This window comes from Pieris rapae, chromosome 4, assembly GCF_905147795.1.
Source record: "Pieris rapae chromosome 4, ilPieRapa1.1, whole genome shotgun sequence".
Taxonomy (NCBI): Eukaryota; Metazoa; Arthropoda; class Insecta; order Lepidoptera; family Pieridae; genus Pieris; species Pieris rapae.
The window spans coordinates 1,142,981-1,164,532 of NC_059512.1; the positions used below are offsets into that span (position 1 = coordinate 1,142,981).

The window sequence follows — 21,552 nt, forward strand, 5'->3', positions numbered from 1 at the left end:
GAACATCATACATCATCAATGAACGTAAAAAAAAAATTTCGTTCAAAGACCGCAGTTTCGTTGCTATCTATCTATCTATATAAAGTGCTATCAGATCAATTAGGATACCAGATTCAAATAGAAACATCGTTACTTGATAGACCTTGAATTTCTTTATAATAAGTTCATTAATAATGTTAACTACCTTCTCTCTTCGCAATATGAAGCCAAAGCAAGCATAATAAATAAATAATGTATCTTGTAAGAACACCATTGTATATGAATAGACTAACTAACATGCCCTTTCACAACATTGTAATCAAGGCCCTTATGTAAAAACGTGTTAAATACTAACATAAGGAATGCAAAGATTTAAGTTTGTATTGAAGGCTAAAGGGTTATTAACACTTGCTGTCAGGTAGTCTAAAAAATGAACTCTGACCTGGTTTGTTGTAAGATCCCATTGGTCTGCTACAAAAGACTGGCGACTATAGAGGAATACGGGTACTTGGTGATCTTTGACGGGTGCTGGATCTGTGTTCACTCGCACTACCGTGAGGTGCGTGGTCGTCGTTCCAACTGAAAGGTTTCAATAATAAACTAACGGATAGTCAAAAGCGTTTAACAACATCGTTAGAACAACATACCGGTATATTGACCAAAATTAAAGATCCCGACTGAATATATTATGTCTTATCAATATATTCTTTAAGCTATGTATGTGCAAAAAAAATAGCAATATTAAAATAAATGGTGAACGTAAGTAACTCTACTAAGAACGTACGACCAACCAGGCTCTAGTAGATAAAACACTCCTTATATGGAAATTGTAATCGTTTTTACAACAAACTCTCAAATGAAATTAGAGAATTACCAATGAATATATTTAATGCTCTTGTTAAACGTAAATTGATCAATAAACTATTTCTAAATTTGACGATTATTTAAATGATGCTAATCCTTGGGATTGATTTGATCCAGACTCCTAAGCTACTTAACCAATTTGAATAAAATTTTCACACCGTGTGATCAAACTTAAAGGATAGGATAGCTTACACATGTATTTGATTCTACTATACGTGTGTATGTCACTGAACTCCTCTTAAACGGCTGACCGATTTATGTATGCATTTTGCATTTTATGCCGTTTGCATTTTTTGTATGGGTTTGGGTGGAGCCCTGGATAATCCAGTTGGATGGTTTAGATTCACAAATGGCGCTTCATTAAGTATTTTCATACTTTGTTTAATAATCCTAATCGCTTCAAATATCATGTAGTTTTATATAATATTGGAGCAAAATGAGCTCAAATCTAGTTTTCATCCTTAATATGAAATTATCATGAACTTGATATGGCAGTCTCTCGCTAACTTTGTAACCTATAAGGCATAATTATGATTAAAAGATTCGTTAAAAAGACAGTTCATTAAATATGAAACCGTTTTGTTTAAGTTTTCGCGTTTATATCGGAGAATTTAGTAGATAAAGAATACGACTTTATCTATTAAATTCTCCGAGAAAGGTTAATTAATTTTGAAAATGTACAAAGGGGATTCAATTTATTTACGGCGCGTAAACATCCCACGTTCCGATATTATAAATTAATAACACAAGAAATGAAGAAAATACAGATAAAGGAATATGTCAACGAATCAAAAGCCTCTGATGAACAAAACAATTCTATATTTAAATGATTAATTCTGTTTTTGTTCAAACAATTTTCTTATTGACGCAAAACACCTATTTAAATTACGATCTTATAATTACGAAAATAAAGTCTATATAAAAACAACATTAAGCACTAAAACGTGAAAATATTAAGAGGAGAATTATATAGCTAATTTATGTTAATATCTTGACATTCAGTAAGTAATCATATATAAGTTATGTTTAAATTATTTTATTATGTAAACTTTATGTTAAAATGTTAATTAATATGATACCTGATGCTTCTACGCAGTTCTAAATTCAAACCTATAAAACTAAAACAACCAAGAATAATATATCTTTGCGTCTTTTTCGATATAATTCAGAGATAATACAATTTTTGGATGTACCTAGCAAACAACTTAACAAGGCGCAAACCACGCGAGCGACACAATATTTTTTATACAACATAGGGCAAACTCACAGAAGGAACGGAGGAAGGATTCTTCGATGTTAAGTGATAACGTCGCTCATGGACACCCTAAATACCAGAGGGCTCGCAACAGGGTTGCCGACAGGAATTGGCACTCTTCTAGACGAATTTTGCAAATACTTCGATTTGCACGTGATTCCATATAGTGCGCGGCAAAAACTTGAAAAGCGCTCAGTTGTGGAACGGTGGACAGAAGACGAAATTCCACCTGTATTACATCAACGTCCGATTATGAAACTCAGCTGAAGGTATAAATCCGAAAAACTCCTATGAAATTGGAAATGCAGTAGAAGAGAGACAAGAGATTTCTATCGAGAAAGTCCAATTTGTTTGTTCGCTGAGTTCACAGGAGCTGTTTGTTATGTTACTAGGTATAAGATCTAAGTATGTATAAATATATATATTTTTTTTATAATTGTAGAATAATCATTATACCTAGGTAATAGTGTGTTCTTCAAATTAGTAGAAGGTAACTATAAAGATATAATTATGTGGGAAATAAATAAATTATAAATAGAAAATTATGCATTTTTAATTATGTACTAAAATCAATGTCAAAATTATCTTAATTAAATGTAATACATGATAAGAGTATATTGGTATTATCAGTCTGGCACTTATCGGAGCTTATTTACCTAACTTTTGCCCTCATATAGTGATATATTGAAGCTAGAACATTTCAGAGACTTGCAAATAATTAAACTTTTCTATTGTGTTCGGTTGTAAATGGGATCTTTAGAACTACAAGTACCAGGGAGTTCAGTATAACGATGGGAGGAAGATGATTGAATAACACATATCTTCAATATTTTGGATATATGTCGGTTGCCGTATTGTATATAAACTATATAAGTATACTGTCAGTATTGTAAATAAACAAAGTTAACTTCTCATAAAATATATATCGTGTAAGTTTGACGTCTCTGTGGTATCGCAGTTCCTAAACGAATAAAATGCATATGATTTTTATTGTTAGAAAGTTGAAGTGATTGAGATGGTTATTCGCTATTATGAAAATCTTTCAATTTTTACAGCTATCGGCTCTTTCATAGCTGCGGCCTGCGGCAGAATGCATATTATTATTTTTGATAAAGTTTTATTTGTCACATATTTATTTAATTTGTGTTCACATTTGTTGATAAGAAAATCATTACTAACGAGCTTAGTAATTAAGTCGTGTTATGGTAATGTTCGTTTAATTAGCGCATTGAAACATAATAATTGGCTAGCATTTTGTATCTAGAGCGACAATTGTCGTCGAATCACTAATTGGTTGATAATAAGATTAAGTTATTGAAGTTATACTTGTTTTGGCGCGTAAAACGATGTGAGTGAATTTTTGTGCGATGCGCACACACCGTCACAAAAAACGACACCCTGAAGTTAGCTACAGTAGAAATTTTAGTTCTTTTCATTGTTAGTGTCGTTTTTTCTACAAACAGAATAAGGCCAAAGATAAAATTTTTGTAAAGATTTTTATCTTGTTACGCCAAACGCCTAACGTTTAACTCGTTACCATAAGAAGACACAGTTTTTTTGTTATTATTAAGGTTTAGGATAAACTTAGTGTCTTAATAAGTAATGCCGTATAGCTGTGGTAACAATTACTAGTGATATGATAGAAGTGTTAGATAGCTGATCTATACATAACTTAATACGAAAATTATCAATGTAACAGATGTAGTCTGCCCGATGCCCTATTGAAACTCGACTTCAATCACTCAGGATAGATTGGTGTGTTCAAAATAGATGGCTATATGAAAGCTTACTTCACATAAGTATCCCCGGTGTTACTTCTTTTAGTTAATTATTAGATAATAGAATAACATATTACCAGTTAATGTGCACATTCTTCTAGAGTTTATGTCCTGCATAACCTGCCTCATGAGTCCATTCAGCTCTTTGGCATCTCCGGATAATGATTGCTTTGAAAGCCATTCCGTTTCTAATTCCATTGATAACTGTTGACAAATAGTTAAAAACAAAACATAATTTTATATCTTATTAAAATGTAGATCATATTCTTTTAAAATAAACAAATGTAAGTATTAAGAGTAAAATTGATTAACTTACAAATTATATAAATTTTTTACATATATTTTATTTCACTGCGTTTAGTTTAGATTTTAGAGCTATTTAATAATATATATACCTAACTAACCAAATATTCTGTAAGTTTCTTGACAAGTGGTTCCAAGTGCACTGTTCTGGCCCAGGCATCACATACAAAACACAGGTTAAAATAATATGCATTGCGGGCATACTTTTTATTGTCGATCCTGACTGGAAAACCAAGAATTTTTGAACCCAAAAGTGTACTGCAATTAAAAAATATAAAATTTAATTTAGTAATGTGAAAGTTTTAATAATATGTATTGATAAAAATATTTCCAGTTTTAAAAGAAAGTTTCTTAATACAAATAAATATTTTATATAGTACATATTCAAATTTGTTTTAATTTAATATTGAATAATAATATACTAGAAGCTTCAATTTTTTTAAATTATTCTAAGATACATAAGAAAATGTATGAGATATAGTATATTTTTCTTACACGGTGAGGGTGCATCTTTGCAATTGCACCTTTGGTATGATATAATGACTGACAGTATCAAAAATTTCTTTAGAAATATAGTTCTCTGGCACTTGGCAAGTAATTCTTGGCCCGGCTGTTGGATGGAATTCACACAAAAATATACATCGAATTGGGCCCTCCTGACCGCAGCCCTCGTAAAACTTAGAGTTTCCCTCCATTTTCTGACACACTACATATATATTAACTATAAACTAACACCTGTCACTTAATCATTAGAACTTTAGTATAGCTAATCAAATTCTATGTAAATATTATTAGAAACTTGTTTCGTAAATAATAAACCATAACAATACACAACACTCATCAATACAACAGTCCAAGAAAAACTGCCAAAAAAACTAAAGTAACGTCGAATTTCTATCAATTCGACATTGACAGCTTAAGCGACACAGGCTTGATAATGTTGCGGACATGAGACTAAAGCTTTGACTTTGACGTTTACAGTTTGTTAGTGACTGGCCCGCATGTCAGTTGTAAAAACTATGATGGTAAACCGTAAAATACACCTTATCGCTGTTTACATTTTATACCTTCCGGAAGAAAAACGAGGACCATTTCAATTATTTTCAATGCAAATAAAAATAATAAAATCAAATAAAAAAGTTAACTATGGAAAAGAGATCTTTTAACATTGTTATAGGTGTTACTGGAAGTGTAGCGGCATTAAAACTACCTATTCTGGAGAAAAGTTTGATGGAATTAAATGAAAAACTACAGGACTATAAATTTCAAGTAATGTATTTAATTTCCATTATAGTATTATTACAAAACAAAATTTATGTTTGGAGTAAGTATATTATTCAATTATTATTCCTATTCTAAGGTTAAGGATATTTTGAAGAAATTTTTGAAACTTTAAAAACTAAAACAATAAATTTTCAGATTCATGTCATAGCAACTGAATACTCTAAACATTTTTTTCAAACTGATGAGATAAAAAGTAAGATTTATGATGATACCTGTGAATGGGAAACATGGAAGAAGCGAGGTGATCCTGTTATGCACATAGAATTAGGTAAAATGGCTGATATAATGGTTATAGCACCTCTTGATGCAAATACATTGGCAAAATTATCAACGGTAAATAGTTCTTTCCACATTCTAGTTAATGCTACATTTAGTTAATTTTTTTCTGAAAATAAACTTCTTTCTTAATTCATCATGGAACTTGGTTAGTTTAAAAAAAATATAATTTAACTTTTAATATTTTCAGGGAATATGTGATAATATGCTTACCTGCACAGTTAGAGCATGGGACTTAAAAAAACCTTTGCTATTCTGTCCGGCTATGAACACTCGAATGTGGGAACATCCAATAACAGCAACACAAATTGCACAATTAAAGAGTTGGGGATATGAGGAGATACCACCAATAAGCAAATTGTTGATGTGCGGAGATGTTGGAGTAGGTGGAATGGCTGATGTTGGCACCATTGTGGATAAAATTAAAGAAACGGCTGATAGGCTTTATAGGCAAAAAGGATAAGACTGGCACTAGTGGGCCAAAGAACCAATAAAATTCATTTACACCCTCAGAATGGAGATCAATTTATTTATATATAGGTAATATTATTTGTTTGATTGTGTGGAGTGAATTTTTAATTAAATAAAAACCAATGTAAAATGTATGTTTATTGCATCACTGAATACTGTCTCTAACTCTAGCGTACATGCAATGAGCGAAAATATTAAAACTTTAACTATACATCACATAAACCATTACAGGGAAATTCCTATTATGAGATTCAAAACATTCATTGTAGATTGGAAGTTACTATCATTTTGTAAATTCTAAACCTGTCAAATATCTAATGCAAAGTATTAAATGTAGCACAACTTTAAAATAATTGCTTCATAGTAAATTTTGATTGTAAGTTTAATTTTCTGTAATCTGTGTAAAAGGTATATTTATATTAGTTTTTACCTTTTTGGTAAAAAAAATGTTACCCATAAAATTTTCAAGTTTCATGCAGTTGATGATTTTGTTTAATTTTACTAAATAGTTGATAATGAATATTTTGTTACACTTCCAATCTCCAACAAAATCCCTATTAACTTTATCAATCAACAAATTATTAACAACCACTTTTTGTGCTAATAGCCTTTAACCCTGTCAAAAACCAGAACCGTCTGCTTACCAAATAATAAAACTACTCAATATTGTGCAGAAAGCACCTAATTTGCAAAACCACATTATTCTGAGTATTTTCCAAAATATCCTTGCTTGCCAATTTAGAATTTCATATGCATAGGATAATTATGTATTCAAAAGGTAATAATGCGTTTTCACACTAATACAAACTGTGCAAACTGGAAATAATATATTATTTTAATTCTCCATTAAATAAATTTAACTTAAAGTATGGCAACACTCATCTGAAAAAAAAACAATATTTCAAGTTAAAACTCAAGTTGCTTGAGATGTACTATATTTACACTACCAGCTCCTATTCAGTTCAGTGTTGCTATACAAATAAAATTATTTACAAAACATTGGAAAATGAATATCTCTAATCAGATCAGTTGCATTCAATCCCATTTTAAATCAATAAAATATAAGGTCATCAAAGTAAATTGTGCAGAATTAACTAATGTCATGATGGTGTCTTCTATAAGACTATCCTATTGTAGATAATAAAATTAACGTCTTTATCATCAGTGTATCACAATGCGGTAATTTAACAAGCGAAATATTGCCATGTAAAAAATTTAAAATACTTTGAACTATCATTAGGTACAAATGCTAAATATAAATGCACAAAAATCGATCGCGCAAATCACAGTACAATCGTGACAATTAAAAATATGTGCGTATTTTAAGGCTTAGGCATATCAAAATTTTATGTTTTAAAAGTAAATCTAACTTTAATTTAAGAACATAAAAAATTGCGGCTCCGTCCAAACTTCATTAATTTTCATTTTTTCGTAACTTTACATAATCATGGATACAAGTCCTCACTCATTCTTTTTCATCTTTGGGCTGCCATATTTACTTTAATTTATACAGTGTCTTCAAACATACCACACCCCAGTTAAAATTGTTATTTATTGGTGTGTGTAACATATAAACAAGTCCGTGGTATTTGTATCTGGCAGCCCTCTCTAAGATAAAAACGCCGCAAAATACAGTTAAAATTTTTCTTTAATCTCATTTTCATGTAAAAAAAAACTTTTTAGGTCGTTTTAATACAATTTACCGGTCTTAAAATCCTGTATAGAAGTCGAAAATTGTATATTTAAATAGCAAAATATGCGTGGAATAAACCGTGGGCGTATCAAATGCTTATTCTATCGGTACAAAATCTAAGTGTAGGCTATACGTTGCTTAATATGTATCAGAATATACTTTGTACATTTAATACTGGCTATAAACTAACGGACATTACATTTTGCAATTTCGTGAAATATGCAAAACTGGCAACACAGCTTGTGAACGGTGTCGCTAAGAGCAAAAGATCAAAAAGTCGCTATTGTTTAGGGAAAACCTACGCATGATCAATATATGGTCCACCAGAATTATTCGCCCCAAAAAGTTCAAATATGATTAGCTAATAAGCCTTTTCATACGTCGTATTAAATAGTAAAAGTAAACGCACATTCCCCCTTGTCATATTGAAAATAGTGCGACGACAGACGCTCACACAACCGTTTCATTTGTTTTGTCAAACATCGCCCGTGTATATTTCGATATCACATCATACGTGGATTTGATCAGTTCACACCTTTCTTCAACTTGGTGATCAGTTGGGGCGACTTTGTAGGTGGAACTTTTGGGTTTACGGGTTTGAAAATCACAAAAGTCAATATTGTCTTCGATGTTGTATATCGCGATCGGCTTCTTGTGCACCATTTCTAGGTCTTTGCGGCGTTTTTTATAAACGCCGCAGCGTTCGTTGATAGACATCACCGCGTTTTGTACTGAGAAATCCAGCTTGTCGCTGGATTCCAGCTCATATCATACATCCAGTTCTTCTAAGCCTTTGGATAGTCTGTGGGAGTTGATTCGCCGTCTTTGCGAGCGTCTAACCGCATCTGCGCGCCTATACGGCTCACTTCGTAACCCGTGTAGTATGTCCTCTAAGGCACCATTGTATACTTCGTCCTGTAGGAGTAGTTTCTTTTCGCCGACAGCCTGTGATTTCGTTTTTAATTCGTTGATGACAGCTTCCTGTAAATTTGTATAGGATTAGTTATAAAAAAACACGAGTAAGATCTGTGGAAACTAAACAAAAATATTTTCGGAATTTTGGATTTGGAATTTGTCAGGAAAATATAGGACCAACTATATATAATATATTTATGTCATATGCACAAACAACATTATTTTCAAGCGGTGTTTTCGTGCATTATAGCGGATAAGTAAATATAGAACTAAGAATACCATAGAGAATTTACAAACATGACAAATAATTACTAACGTATATAAACCTCTTCAGTAACTAATGTAAAGTTTTAAAGCAAACACAAATAGCGTGATATATATTGCTATACAAATACTTAGTCTTCCGATTAATACAAAAAATTACAAAACTAGATTACGCAAGGTTTATAAAAAGTGCATAAATACAATAAGTATTTGAAAAATTAACATGCCCTGTACATCCATGCAGTGCAGCATTGGAAACAAATTCACATTATAAATATGACAAGTAAGTCATCTTGAAGTGAATGACTTCACAACAACAACTAAGAAAAATACAATTGAATTATCTAATAAAATTTATCAAACATCATAATCAATAATATTCTAGCATTTAATTAAAACGACCAGAAATATAATAATAGTCTGCAAGTCTCGTCGTAAAGTATAAGATTTCATTCGAAATTCGTGACAGTTTAACGAATCCATACCACGGTCGATTTTCTATATTCTTACAGTTTCCTCATAAACCCGGGTGTCATGTGTGCATGCTGTGACCGCGTGAGGTTTAAAAAAGCCTGAATGCATTTGGATAACATGCTTTCTTTAGTTACCCTTTTTAATCGGTGTTTCTACCAATATTTTCGGAATTACAATATTATCTAATAATAAATATTATCTAATATTTTGATATACCTTGTTATAACATTATTTTGTTTTTTTATCAAATGCATTTTTGAATTACTTATCCCTGCAGTTGTAGGTTCGAGTGAGGTTGGTTGGAAAAGGTTGGAGCGACATTGATTAATGTAATTTGGATTTTGAACAAATAGCTTTTCCGGGTATAGACAAATTCACTCTGCCCATTATACGGAATACTTTACTAAAGTTTGAGCCAGTCATCCTGTCAAACATTATGTAACACTTACAATAGTCTCCTGTGGCCTGTAGAATATAATCTGCCACATGCACAAAGATCACAATAATCCCCATAGATAGCTGAAGGTAGTTTAAGGACTGAATAAAATGAATTATCAATTGATCTTTCTAAATAAGAAATACTCCTATACAACACCAATTAAAATAACTAAACAAACCCGAGGTTAGTACACACAGGGGACCCGAATCAGACTTACGTCATCTAGACAGAGTCTAAACTGTGTCTCAACTGAGACAACTGTTGCTGCAAGAGGCCGGCGCTGACGGCCGCGTAGTTAAACCTCTGTGAGAATTAACATGGTGTTACCATCACCAGATACGTTTATGTAAATATGGCAACATTTCTACGACACTTACCTAATCCTGAGGCTGAAATAACGTGGTCGTCGTAAGGAAATTCGACATTTATTTTCTTTAAACGACTTCTAAGTTATGTTTCCGTAAAACTTAATTTCAAAACTGTATTAAAATGATCTTATATACATAAATTATAATTTAATGACTTAAAAAAACGTGATATTAAAGAAAAAAGTGCAATAAAAACATGTTGCCATATTCACAAAACCATCACCATAATAATGAAATCACTCTGATTCAAGATGACAAACCAACTAAAAAAATAAACCAAATCATTGCAAATAAAATTATATGATTTCAAAAATATGTAAAATAAATGACATTTTAACAAAATTTTGATTTAAAAATTATAAGAAACTTTGCAAGTGATCAGATTTCACAATAAAAATTAGTCGAAAATTGTGTAGCAATATTTACAGTCTGTTAAAAAGTATTGGCACGTAAATATTGCTACGCATCAAATCTACATGAAATGCAAAAATTATTATAAAAATGCAACTACTAAAACGCACGATTCCAAACACCAATTAAGCATTGAAGCTATTAGTTTTACGATCATATTAAAATGTTGAATTTCGTTTTTTTGATTTGATAAAACATTTACATAAAATTAAATATCTCTCAAAAATGCAATACAAAAAGAATTACTAAGCATCGCGGTCACTTCAACGGAAATAAAATATTTCTACTTATCCAATTAAAACGTATGTCTGTATTCCTTATTTATTTCAAAATTTGCAAAAGATATCTTCAAATAGACCTGCCATCATCTAAATCTATTTTAGAAAATTTGTACTGTAAGATTAAAGTTAAATATCTTTTAAAACATCATCTACGTATATAAATACTAATTATGAAAGGTGAGTTTTAGCTAATTTAAGTAACGAAAGCCAATTATACATATCTGTACATAGCCAAATAATTAATTTGTACATTATACGTAAAGAAAATTCACAGATTCCTCCGATTAATACAACAAATGGAATCAATATGAACCGGAAATTAAGCAGGTCATAGGTCGATTCAGAGTCGAGACTTTCGTAAGTCAAAATCCAATAAATTTTTGACGTATGAGAGTCAGACTTAAGTTCCGTTTCTGAATCTCACTTTTACAACTTTATAACCCATAGTTTCGTCAAGTTTGCGTACTATACGACTATTTGAAGTATGTATACGCACAATATTTGGAAGTAAACGGAATCAAAGCAAGTACAAACAAATGATCTTCGTTTCTTTTCTACTAACAAATTCTATAATTTATTGGAATCGGATAGCGCTATGTATTCCGGAATCTGTGAATTGCTTTAAAATGTTATAAGGTCAAGGTTATATAGTGAATACCTGTTGTTTCTTCTGTACGAACTTGACTTTGTTAGGGTCGACGTGGTCGGCTTGCTGCGCGGCCATTTCTAGTCGACGGCGTTGCTCGTTTTCTATGTCCGCTTGCTAAATGAAATGTTAATAGGTAAAAATATAAAAAGCTCTGCTTTTGCTAAAAATCATCAAAAAACAAACCAACTACACTCATTTTAATTTGTCTAACTGAGTCATCACTAAGAAGATTAAATTTATAAAGTATTTATTAGTTTATTCATATGAACTATAGGAAGTATTTTTCCAAGTCATAATTCGTTAGTTCCTTGTGCTTCTGAATGTTTATCTAAATTTTATTATTGAAAGTTATAAAACATTATATGCTATGTAATTATCATAGGTAACGAACCTTAAACGCCCTCGTAAACCTGACGAGAAGCGAGAAGAAAGTATTGGCGTCACAGCCACGTGGTGCCTCGCCAAAGTATTCCACGCATGATGCGAATGAGTCCTGAGAAAATTATATTATACAATAACAAATATTCAAAATATGGCAACGGGCTTTTAAGCGATTTCTTTTAGACCCTTTTTTCCGCGTTTCAATGTAAAATTAAATAATTATTTTTTTGTTGAAAGGTGGTTAAAATCAAACGAAAAAACTATTTATGTTTCAATTATCTTGTTAGTATTAAGACACGAATTATCTTCTCAAATATATAAGACAAAGCAATTATTAAATAAAAAAACTGAATTTAAATTTTTAGTAACTCGAATTATTTTATTTGAAATACCTATCATATTTACTACTATATTACCATACCATACTAACCTTACCTATATCTTGAAGAATATATGAGCATAATAAAAAAGCAGTAGTAACCTGTGCATGTTTGGTCTCGTGCCGTAACCGCCGAAGTTTGTCCGCGGCGTTCGCGATAAAGTCCCTGAGTACGTGCGCGTGCGCAGATCGATGCGTGTCCCGCGCTTCACTTTCGCGTCTCGCCGCTTCCATACCGCGCTCCAGCTCTGCTACGTCGGCTAAAACGTTTTCTAGCGACACTGAAAAAAAAATTGCATAAAATGTATGTTTATTATTATATCTGTAGCTATATTTTTTAGGAATTTCATAACTGCCTGGAAATGAAAAGACTACTTTCAAAATATAAAATATGAATAACTGATTAAATAAAGCTTTCAAAAATATGTAATAAAAATCTAAATAAAAGTAGTAAATTTTAAATTTTTTGTATTTTTTATATGAGCAACGTCGAAGGGTTGTTTTTCATTTTGCCTTCATGTATGATGAAACTCATCTGCATGTGTTAATCCGAACACTCTTCATGAAAAATGCTGTAAAACATATAGATTATAGAGATGAAGCCCCTCAATAATTGACAGGTCTTTAGGTGTCAGGTTTTTGTGACGGTGTGCGCGCAACGCAAAAATTTACTCTCATCATTTTTCCCTAATGTGCCAAAAGAAGTATAACTTCCAAACACTAAAATGTCGACTATAGTTAACTTCATGGTGTCGGGTTTTTGTGACGTTGTACGCACGCATGTCAAATATTAACTCTCAACATTTTTCCCTAACGCGCCACAAAATTTTTAGATTTCATAAACTCACCTTGAGCGGCCTTGTCGATATACAACAGCTCCGTATCAAAGCTCAACAACTCTGGGAAGTTCTGCCTTATCGTCGCCACGATGTAATGCAGCAACGACACCCTCTTATCCGTCGACTTCGTATCCATCAACGTATCCAGAGATTGCAATTTGAAACCGTACGCCGGTCCACGCTTGCTGCTGTTCAAATAATTCCCAAACGCGAGAATAATCTCCAAGACGTTCCTCAATTTCTGCGAAGATTTCACCGAGGAGGAGCCGGAGATTATCGCGTGTATCTGTGGAGTTATCAAGTGAATGTTGTCGAAGAAATTTCCCATGTAGCTCATGATGGACAGTTTCGCCGAAATCCTCTCGACTTTGGCGAGTTGCATCAGGAATTTGTCTTCCTCTGTTAATTGGTTGATGTTCTTCTTCTCCGCTACGTATTCCTTGTACGCTTTCTGCTCGGCCTCTGTGGGCACCATGCGTTGGAGGATCTCGACGCTCTCCAGGGGTAGTTGTTTGAGGTCGAGGTTGTTTATTGCGGCAATTACTTTTTCTACTGGCGTGTCGAGTTTCCGCCTTGAGATCGCTGGAAGAATTTATGGCAGATTATATAAGATCATCATTGCATCATGCGTGATGAGAAAATTATTAAATGGTACTGCAGTTACAAACGTACTGAAGAAATTAACAATAGTACATATTTTTTATTTTTTCCAGCAACGCCGTTGTTTGAGAAATTCTGATTAAGCTTTTGAGAACATTCTCTAATTCTTACCGATATTCCTAAGTCGCGTATGTTCAAGTAGGGATAAGGTGTCTGGTTTGCGGAATCTTTTGCTTGGGAATGACGTCAGAGTGTCGTCGTTGTGTTGCAGAGATGCGCACGCGCCGCCGATACGGAACTTCTCTTCGAATTCGGAGAAGTTAATCCTTCGACGTGGTCGCTCTTCGTCTAATTCATTGAATATTGTGCCTCGGACCTGTAGTTTTGATTTAATAAATCAAATGAATCGATAATATAGTATTGTCTTTTATTAACATAACTTTTACACATTTAAAGAAAAACACTTTTTAACGGATTATAGTTATGTATTATTGTATTATTTCCCCGGAGTTGGTATTGTCGATACCAACTCCGAAATAAATACAGATAACACAACATTTTCTGCAGCTGTAATACTTTTTGACATTTAACACCTTTGTCTTCAGTCACCGTGACCACGCACGCTGTAAAGCACGCGAAACGTCGGTTTAAATTTAAAATTATGTACAAATAATTATAAGTTTAAATACAATAATACATAACTATAATCCGTTAAAAAGTGTTTTTCTTTGAATCGATAATATGTTATTAAATGCGTATATGAAGAAAAATCTTTTTACAAGTTACCAAGACTACTGCTGGTCTTCCATACTTCCCAATGTAATACTCTCTTACAATCCAATCCTTCCACTCACCTGATTAGGCTTCAACGCGATCCAGTTCAAGGTTGGCAACTTATACTTCGTATCCACCTTTCTCTTTATGGTCATTGCGTCTGTGTGATGAGGGGCGGGCATAAGACCGGGCGCTGGAGGGGCTGGCGGGGCGGGGGGAGGAATTAGCACTGGGGGAGGCGGCGGCGGAGGGGGCAAGGGTGGCGAAGGGGCCTGGGGCACCTGCGGCACGGGGGGAACAGGTGGCACTGGAGGGCCAGGTGGTGAGGGGAGTCGGGAATGTACATCCCCATTTGTGAGGTGCGGGGGGGAAACGTGGCCATTGGTGGAACCGTTTTGCATGTTGCCGTTACAGAGCGCGGAGGATATTGCACCCACTGAAATAAATATAGGGTTTTAAATAAATTTATTTAAATGGATATGACAGTTTTATTTATTTACGTTAATAATATTAATCCAAGCACGCGTATTGGTATGTGTGGTCGTTTATTGTTACGTTATTAGTTATAATATTTAGGTATATTTGTATATTTTTTTAATGTATTTTAATTATAGAATTATTGATGTTGGTATTATTGTGTAGTTCTAAATGTATAGCTGATACTATAGAATAATAATGTGGGAAATAAATAAATAAACTTTGAAAATTTTAGATTAATTATTTAATTTTAGTCAAAATTTCTAGTTATTGATATTCATTTTGGAGGCCTTTACTCGGAAAAATTTTCTCCCAGGCAGCACTAAGTCTTGACACTGGCTTTTAGAGGTCTGTATAAAACTTACTTGAGGCTCCCCGAGGTAGAGATTTGGTGAGAGATTCCAGCTCTTGCACCTTCGACTCTAACATGGACTGTCTGTTGCGGGAATCCTGCTGCGCTCGCCGCAACGTCGACACCTGGATTTTACAAAATATTTACAAGAAGCATAGATATAAAATCATCTTGTCACGTTGTTTGTGGCTAAACAAAACGGTTCGGCCGATTACTATAAAATCGATTTTTTATATGATATGATAAGACAGGATAGGTTCAATTATTAAATATCAATCAATTATCAAATGAGTTTTTTGTTTTCTTTTGTCTTAAAGAAAGCTAAGTGTAAAATCGAATGATATCTAAAAATAATACTAGTTCTGCTCTTTTTAGATTCAGAGCTTCAAAATAAATACAAATTGAAATTCAAAGCCTATTTCAATGGCAGAACAAGACAGCACTAGTCTAAAAAACCTTTTTGATTACTCTAAAATGTATACCAATAAAAATACAATTTAATCTTTCCGCGTATCTGAATAAAACGCTGACTAACCTCTTCAACAACCTGTCGTCTCGCTTCGGCGAGATGGTCTCGCTCTTGCCTTACTTGAGCGAGTTCAGATTCGAGTGTCGCCAGTTTCGCTATTGCATCTCTTTCTAACGCTGCAAGCCTTTCGTGTGCCTGAAAGTGACAAGAGATAAGTCCAATTTCTATAGGATTATTGTTTTATTTAACAAAAACTCGTTAAACTTCTTTAACAGATATTCTACTTCTTCTCCATTTCGAGTGAATTTCAGCAATGATTTGTACTAAGCCAGTTAATACCAGCTAAGACAGCAAAAAAAAAAGCGTGCGCACGTACACATGTCAGAAGTGAAACATATTTATAAATTAATTTTTACTACGGTAAAAGCCTCAACAGATGATCATATAATAAAGTATGATCACTCCATGTATATGTATATTCTGTTTAAACACTGCATACATTGCTAATTATAATATAAATAAATAAAAAAACGCGTTTACTGCACAAAACGTTACGCGACAAAATTGCCATCTAAAGTTCTACTATGTAACTACTTTTTTCTCAATCTCCCTTTCTCATTCTCACTCTATCGGTCTCAATTGCTCTCTCCCTTTTCGACAAAAACGCTGCACATCTCCGTGACGTTTCATCCGTAAAAGTTTTACCCTCATGCGCCTAAAGAAGTTTTACTTCAAAAACTTAAACATAATAAAAGGTCTCACATGTCCCAATTCGTCTTCAAGTTCGTTGACCTTCTCGAGGGCAGCTGTTTTGGTTTCACTGTCCTCCATGAGTGCGGCCACATCGAAAACATTGTCCAGGTACGCTGATATTTGTACCTGGAATTATATTTAATATATAAAGCTGTAAATCAATTTTTAATTACTTGGCCACCGAGACCACACATTTTAAATTTGTTTTTATTTTATTTTAATAATTATTTTTACTATTCTAAAAATATTGTTAATACGTCGAATAAATAAAAAACAACTGATTATTTATTAAAATTTTACCTCAAAATATGACAATTTATTGTAATAACGAAAAGTATAGTTATTAAAACTGTACTCAACTTTGTAAATTTAAATCAATTTTTTAATATTTTTTGTAGGTGTACACTATGCAAGACCTGAAGCCAGGCAGCAATCGCTCTAGACGGTAAAATTGTAGCAATAATAGTACTAGTAGTTTACTATGGGGAATTTTTCATCGACGATTATAAATAATTATCGAACCTGTTGTAATGTTACCAAAAAATAAAATATTTAATTAACATACAAATGATAAGATAAGAAATACCTGCAAGTCTTCACTTTCGCAAAGCCGCAACCTCTCGAGGTAGTCGTCGAGTTTGAGGGCCGTAAACTCATACTGAAGGTGAACTCTGAAGTTCATATCTTCCACTGAATGTACTATTATGTTCACGAACTGCATACACGCTACCTAAAAAAATATATTATATATATTTAAAAAAGTTTAACAAAGAAACATTTAATTAGCAGTCTAAACAGTACAATTTAAATAATTAACAATATTATTTTTTGTATAATTAATTGAAATTGTACTATTTCAATTAAATTGCTCTTTTGACTTTTTCTACTTGTGTCTACGATAGTCTAGAGATTTTGTTTTAAATAAATGAGACTGATTAAGTTTTTTGTATAGGAATATCTTATATATAAAATTCTCGTGTCACAATTTTAGTTACCATACTCCTCCGAAACGGCTTGACCGATTTTTATCAAATTTTATATGCATATTCAGTAGGTCTAAGAATCGGCTACTATCTATATATAATAGATAATATGCAATAGCATACCCCTAAGTGATATGGGGCGTCCACCTGAAGAATTTTTTTTAATTTTCGACGACTTTTTTGTTTTTAATTTTTTATGATACATCATACAACATATAAAAATACATACAACCCTTAATTTTCACCCCTATACAATTAACGACTTATTTTTTATTTGTTAAGGTCTTTGAAGTGTGTGTGTGTGTAGCAAAATGTTCCATGTTGGTGTGAAAAAAAAAGCCAGACTAGGCATTAAGGGGAGCGGGGCGGGAAGCTAGTTATATCTATAATTAAATAGTGTAACAGACAAATCTGATAGAAACAGCAAATTATTTTTAATTATTATAAAAAATATATTATATCATTCTTTTATAATTACCATAAACTCAATATGGAAAGAGTCGTAGTTCATGAAATACTCCATCAGCGTGTGAAACCGCCTCGGCTCGCCGACCACCTCCTGAAATACAAAACAATATTATTCATTTAATTATTTGAACTAGTGACTCAAGAATTTCTCACAACTATTATGGTTCTTTGAAGCGAAAAATCTAATCAGATTCAGAAACGTATTTGTTATTTAGACTATACTCTGATTATTTCAATTTCAATACGAGTCTGAACATCTGAGTCTATACATATTTTATTTGTTGTGTAGTCCACATTAAATATGGTTTTACGGCGAATGATAATTACGTCCCTTTTCATTACTAACAGTAACAAACGCAAAAAAACTTGCAAAATGTATATACTTTTAATTATTTCATGTAACGAATCAAGATACTATCGAACTATGATGACGTTACATTTTTCCCGCGTTCAAATAACGGTGTCGGCACAGACTAAAGTAGTAAGTAGTTAGCTACAGATATACAACATTTTTACCTTAAAATTATCAAATGCAGATAATATAATCTGATGCCCTCCCTTCACAAGACATATGGCAGCCAGCAGTTCCAGTACCAGCGCTTTGGTTCGTAACGAATGATGTACTAGTGATAATGCAATGCTGTTGATCGCTTCTCTGTGTTGTATCACCATATTGAAGCCGTACTAAAATTACATAAAAATATAACATTAAAATTTTTATATACATACAGTTATTTATTAAACGTGCGCAGAATTTCCTGCCACTTCTTCTTGCCTTTGATATAGGACCGTTATTTTTTAAAAATATCAACCTTCAGAAGTGTATATTTGTCTTGTTATTAACAAAAAACTAAATATATTTTTTTATATTATTTTGTTAATAACAATTGCAATTTTTAACCTGCACCAAAATCCTTCAAAAACATTTTTCTAGAGGTGATCCCAAATCGAATGAGCCATCGCTCATATTTTAGGACCGTTGTCTCTTTTTTTTCACGTTTTTGACCTTGTTGACTACGACTCCCAAGACTATCAACTGCTGATATTAATCTGCACACCACCTCTGAACAATCTCCAAGCCAAGAGATCAAGCTCCGAAAGTGACTGATCGTCGACAGTTAGAATCTTTCCTGAAATTCCTTGTATCTTACCTTATTATTCATAATAGCCCGCATACACATAATGCAAACGTGTATATCGTCTGTGGATGCGCCCATGTTAAGCCTGGCGGCGTGTCGCGTTCTTCTACGAGCTACAGCGGGACTTCCAGCGCCTTCGATTTCGGAATCAGCTGATCTGGCTCGTCTTCTCCACGTGGAGCTTAAGGTGGCACCACCTTCTGTTGGACCACTGCAGTCCGAGGTCGTTGTGTTGACTGTAATAATTAATGATGATGATTTTTTAAATATATTTTTTATTTTCTTAATTCCATAAATAATTAGTGTAGCGTAATGGTTTAAGCATGCCTGAAGTCGTAGCTTCAAGCCCCATCTGTGCACTAATGGCATTTCTGTCTAGATATGTAAGTCTATACACTTAACACTCGCATGTAAGTAAAACAAAAAAGTCGTGAGAAATCAGGCTTTAGACACAAAGAACCGACGGCGTATGTCAGGCACAGAAGATTGATCGTTTCCTTGTCTATTAGAAAATAGGCAAATAAATCTGAGGCCCAGACCTTACAAGCTTGTAACGCTTACTTTTTAAATATTAATTAATTTTGTAATGTTTTTTTTTTGTTTGAATATAGCAGATATATGCTGTAAACAAATAGGTATATGTATTAGATAGTATCAAGAAGAAAAGGCATGTCCCCCTCGATGTCCGGTCCTGGGTTGGATTCTGGATCAAATAACTTCTGTTTTTACTTTAGTCTGAACTCCTACCTTGATGAATACCATCGCTGGACTGACTTCTTGCAAGCGCTATCCTCTGCTCATGCCGCATCATACTTAGTCTAAAGCTCAGGTAGTCGATCAACACATCTAGCCCTTGGTTATGCTCGTTCAGAAATTCGCGGACCCATCTGAAATTAGGGGTAATTTAGCATTTTGGGTGGTGCTAACGCTTTTATTTTATTAACATTAGGTGAGGCTCCTGCCCATTTGCCCCCTGTTATATAAAAAATAAAGTACTCTTTTGTCCTCATCAGACAAATTATGTTTACACTACGATAAAAAGAGATAGATATGTAAACGTCCCAAGATTTTCATTCTTATTAGAACTCGTCAACAGCTATAATAAAACAAATTTGTTCTTCTGATAAACTTAACATTTCGTGTATCTATATTTTGTGATTAATTAGGCCAAGTAACTTTTTCTAAATAAATAATTTAAAAAAAATAAAAATTAAATAATTAAAATAAAAGTGTTTTATTTTCATTGACTACTTATTATTTCACCTGAATTAACCAATGTCTCGTTTTGAGTCAAAGAATAAATAATTACTTTACGCGTACATCATCATTTGATTGACAAATGAATATAACATACAGAAACCTACGGCCACGGTTTTTTTATTAATAATAATAATATTAACAAATTCACAATCACGTGAGATGATAGCCAAAAATCGAGAGGATGTAGATTAATCACAGGATTTCCATTCAACTTATCAAATTCAAACGAATGCCTTAAAATTAGAAGTGGGCGAAATGATAAGCAATTCTAACTATATTGCACATATGCGCATCTGCCCTAATTTGCTAAATGATATTCGCGAGTTGCTGCTCATTATTTTATATAGGACATTTATAATTCTGTAGGTATATTTACTGTATCTGCTTAATAGAAATAGCAGGAAACGACTGTGTTGACTATATGAATATAGAGATTCAAATAAGCCTTCACCCAAACGAGTCATAATACTACTAACAACATTTTTACTATATTTCATTGCAAGTTTTATTCGGAAGTTGGTAATAAAAAAACGTAATGTTGTATGGCCTTAAAATTACAAAAGATTAAACTTACTCAATATGATTGGTTCGAAGCGATATTTCTAAATCCCGCAGCACTTGCGTGGAGGTGGAGTCGCCTACCATTTTTCGTTTCTGAAAAAAAAATTGTCTAAAATTAATTTAAAAAATCCGCTATCAAAAAATTATTATTCACATCATATTTTTTCATAGATCAAACAGACATGAGGCTCATCTGTTGTTATGTAATACTACTGCATGGACACTTGGACACTCAATGCTATAGGGCTCGGGAGTGCGTTGCCAGCTTTTAAGAATTGGTACGCTCTGTTCTAGAAGGACCCCATATTTAATTGGTTCGGAAATACTTCAGCGGGAAGCTAGTTTCACATAGTCTTGGTAGCAAAAACTACCTTAAAATACGCTCAGTTGTGGAAAGACGGACGTCGAGGTGA

General features: G+C 33.0%; 3 protein-coding genes across 4 annotated transcripts in view; 1 reads left to right on the forward strand and 2 right to left on the reverse strand.

Moving 5' to 3' along the window:
• LOC111004125 (GATOR complex protein NPRL2) overlaps nt 1-5,054 on the reverse strand; it is a 28,709-nt gene extending 23,655 nt beyond the window's left edge. Inside the window, exons 1-4 of the mRNA XM_022274987.2 lie at nt 4,675-5,054; nt 4,281-4,437; nt 3,954-4,080; nt 422-558 (exon numbers count right to left, since the gene is read on the reverse strand). Of these exons, the coding sequence (XP_022130679.1) occupies nt 422-558; nt 3,954-4,080; nt 4,281-4,437; nt 4,675-4,874 (621 nt within the window). The 5' untranslated portion in view covers nt 4,875-5,054. The remainder of the gene's footprint in view (nt 1-421; nt 559-3,953; nt 4,081-4,280; nt 4,438-4,674) is intronic.
• Nucleotides 5,055-5,180: 126 nt separating this feature from the next.
• On the forward strand, nt 5,181-6,277 carry LOC111004126 (phosphopantothenoylcysteine decarboxylase). The gene is made up of 3 exons (XM_022274988.2): nt 5,181-5,448; nt 5,599-5,796; nt 5,930-6,277. The coding sequence occupies exons 1-3, from the start codon at nt 5,326-5,328 to the stop codon at nt 6,200-6,202; spliced, it is 594 nt and encodes a 197-aa protein (XP_022130680.1). The 5' UTR covers nt 5,181-5,325; the 3' UTR covers nt 6,203-6,277.
• Nucleotides 6,278-6,330: 53 nt separating this feature from the next.
• The window catches only part of LOC111004130 (formin-like protein), a 72,179-nt gene continuing 56,957 nt past the window's right edge, over nt 6,331-21,552 (reverse strand). Inside the window, exons 3-19 of one of the 2 annotated variants that reach the window (XM_045634752.1) lie at nt 21,153-21,232; nt 20,066-20,205; nt 19,331-19,554; nt 18,696-18,863; nt 18,190-18,270; nt 17,315-17,458; nt 16,738-16,854; nt 16,042-16,170; nt 15,520-15,631; nt 14,758-15,113; nt 14,075-14,279; nt 13,313-13,885; nt 12,567-12,745; nt 12,096-12,197; nt 11,714-11,818; nt 10,213-10,298; nt 8,749-8,884 (exon numbers count right to left, since the gene is read on the reverse strand). In XM_045634752.1, the coding sequence (XP_045490708.1) occupies nt 10,218-10,298; nt 11,714-11,818; nt 12,096-12,197; nt 12,567-12,745; nt 13,313-13,885; nt 14,075-14,279; nt 14,758-15,113; nt 15,520-15,631; nt 16,042-16,170; nt 16,738-16,854; nt 17,315-17,458; nt 18,190-18,270; nt 18,696-18,863; nt 19,331-19,554; nt 20,066-20,205; nt 21,153-21,232 (2,796 nt within the window). In that variant the 3' untranslated portion in view covers nt 8,749-8,884; nt 10,213-10,217. Of the gene's footprint in view, nt 8,885-10,212; nt 10,299-11,713; nt 11,819-12,095; nt 12,198-12,566; nt 12,746-13,312; nt 13,886-14,074; nt 14,280-14,757; nt 15,114-15,519; nt 15,632-16,041; nt 16,171-16,737; nt 16,855-17,314; nt 17,459-18,189; nt 18,271-18,695; nt 18,864-19,330; nt 19,555-20,065; nt 20,206-21,152; nt 21,233-21,552 lie in introns of both variants that reach the window. The other variant, XM_045634751.1, reaches the window with a different exon arrangement.

Bases quoted from the DNA above. Each gene is read 5' to 3' on its own strand.
- LOC111004126 (XM_022274988.2), top strand. From the start codon at position 5,326: ATGGAAAAGAGATCTTTTAACATTGTTATAGGTGTTACTGGAAGTGTA. The intron at 5,449-5,598 runs GTAATGTATTTA...ATAAATTTTCAG, and splicing joins TACAGGACTATAAATTTCAA to ATTCATGTCATAGCAACTGA. The intron at 5,797-5,929 runs GTAAATAGTTCT...TAATATTTTCAG, and splicing joins CATTGGCAAAATTATCAACG to GGAATATGTGATAATATGCT.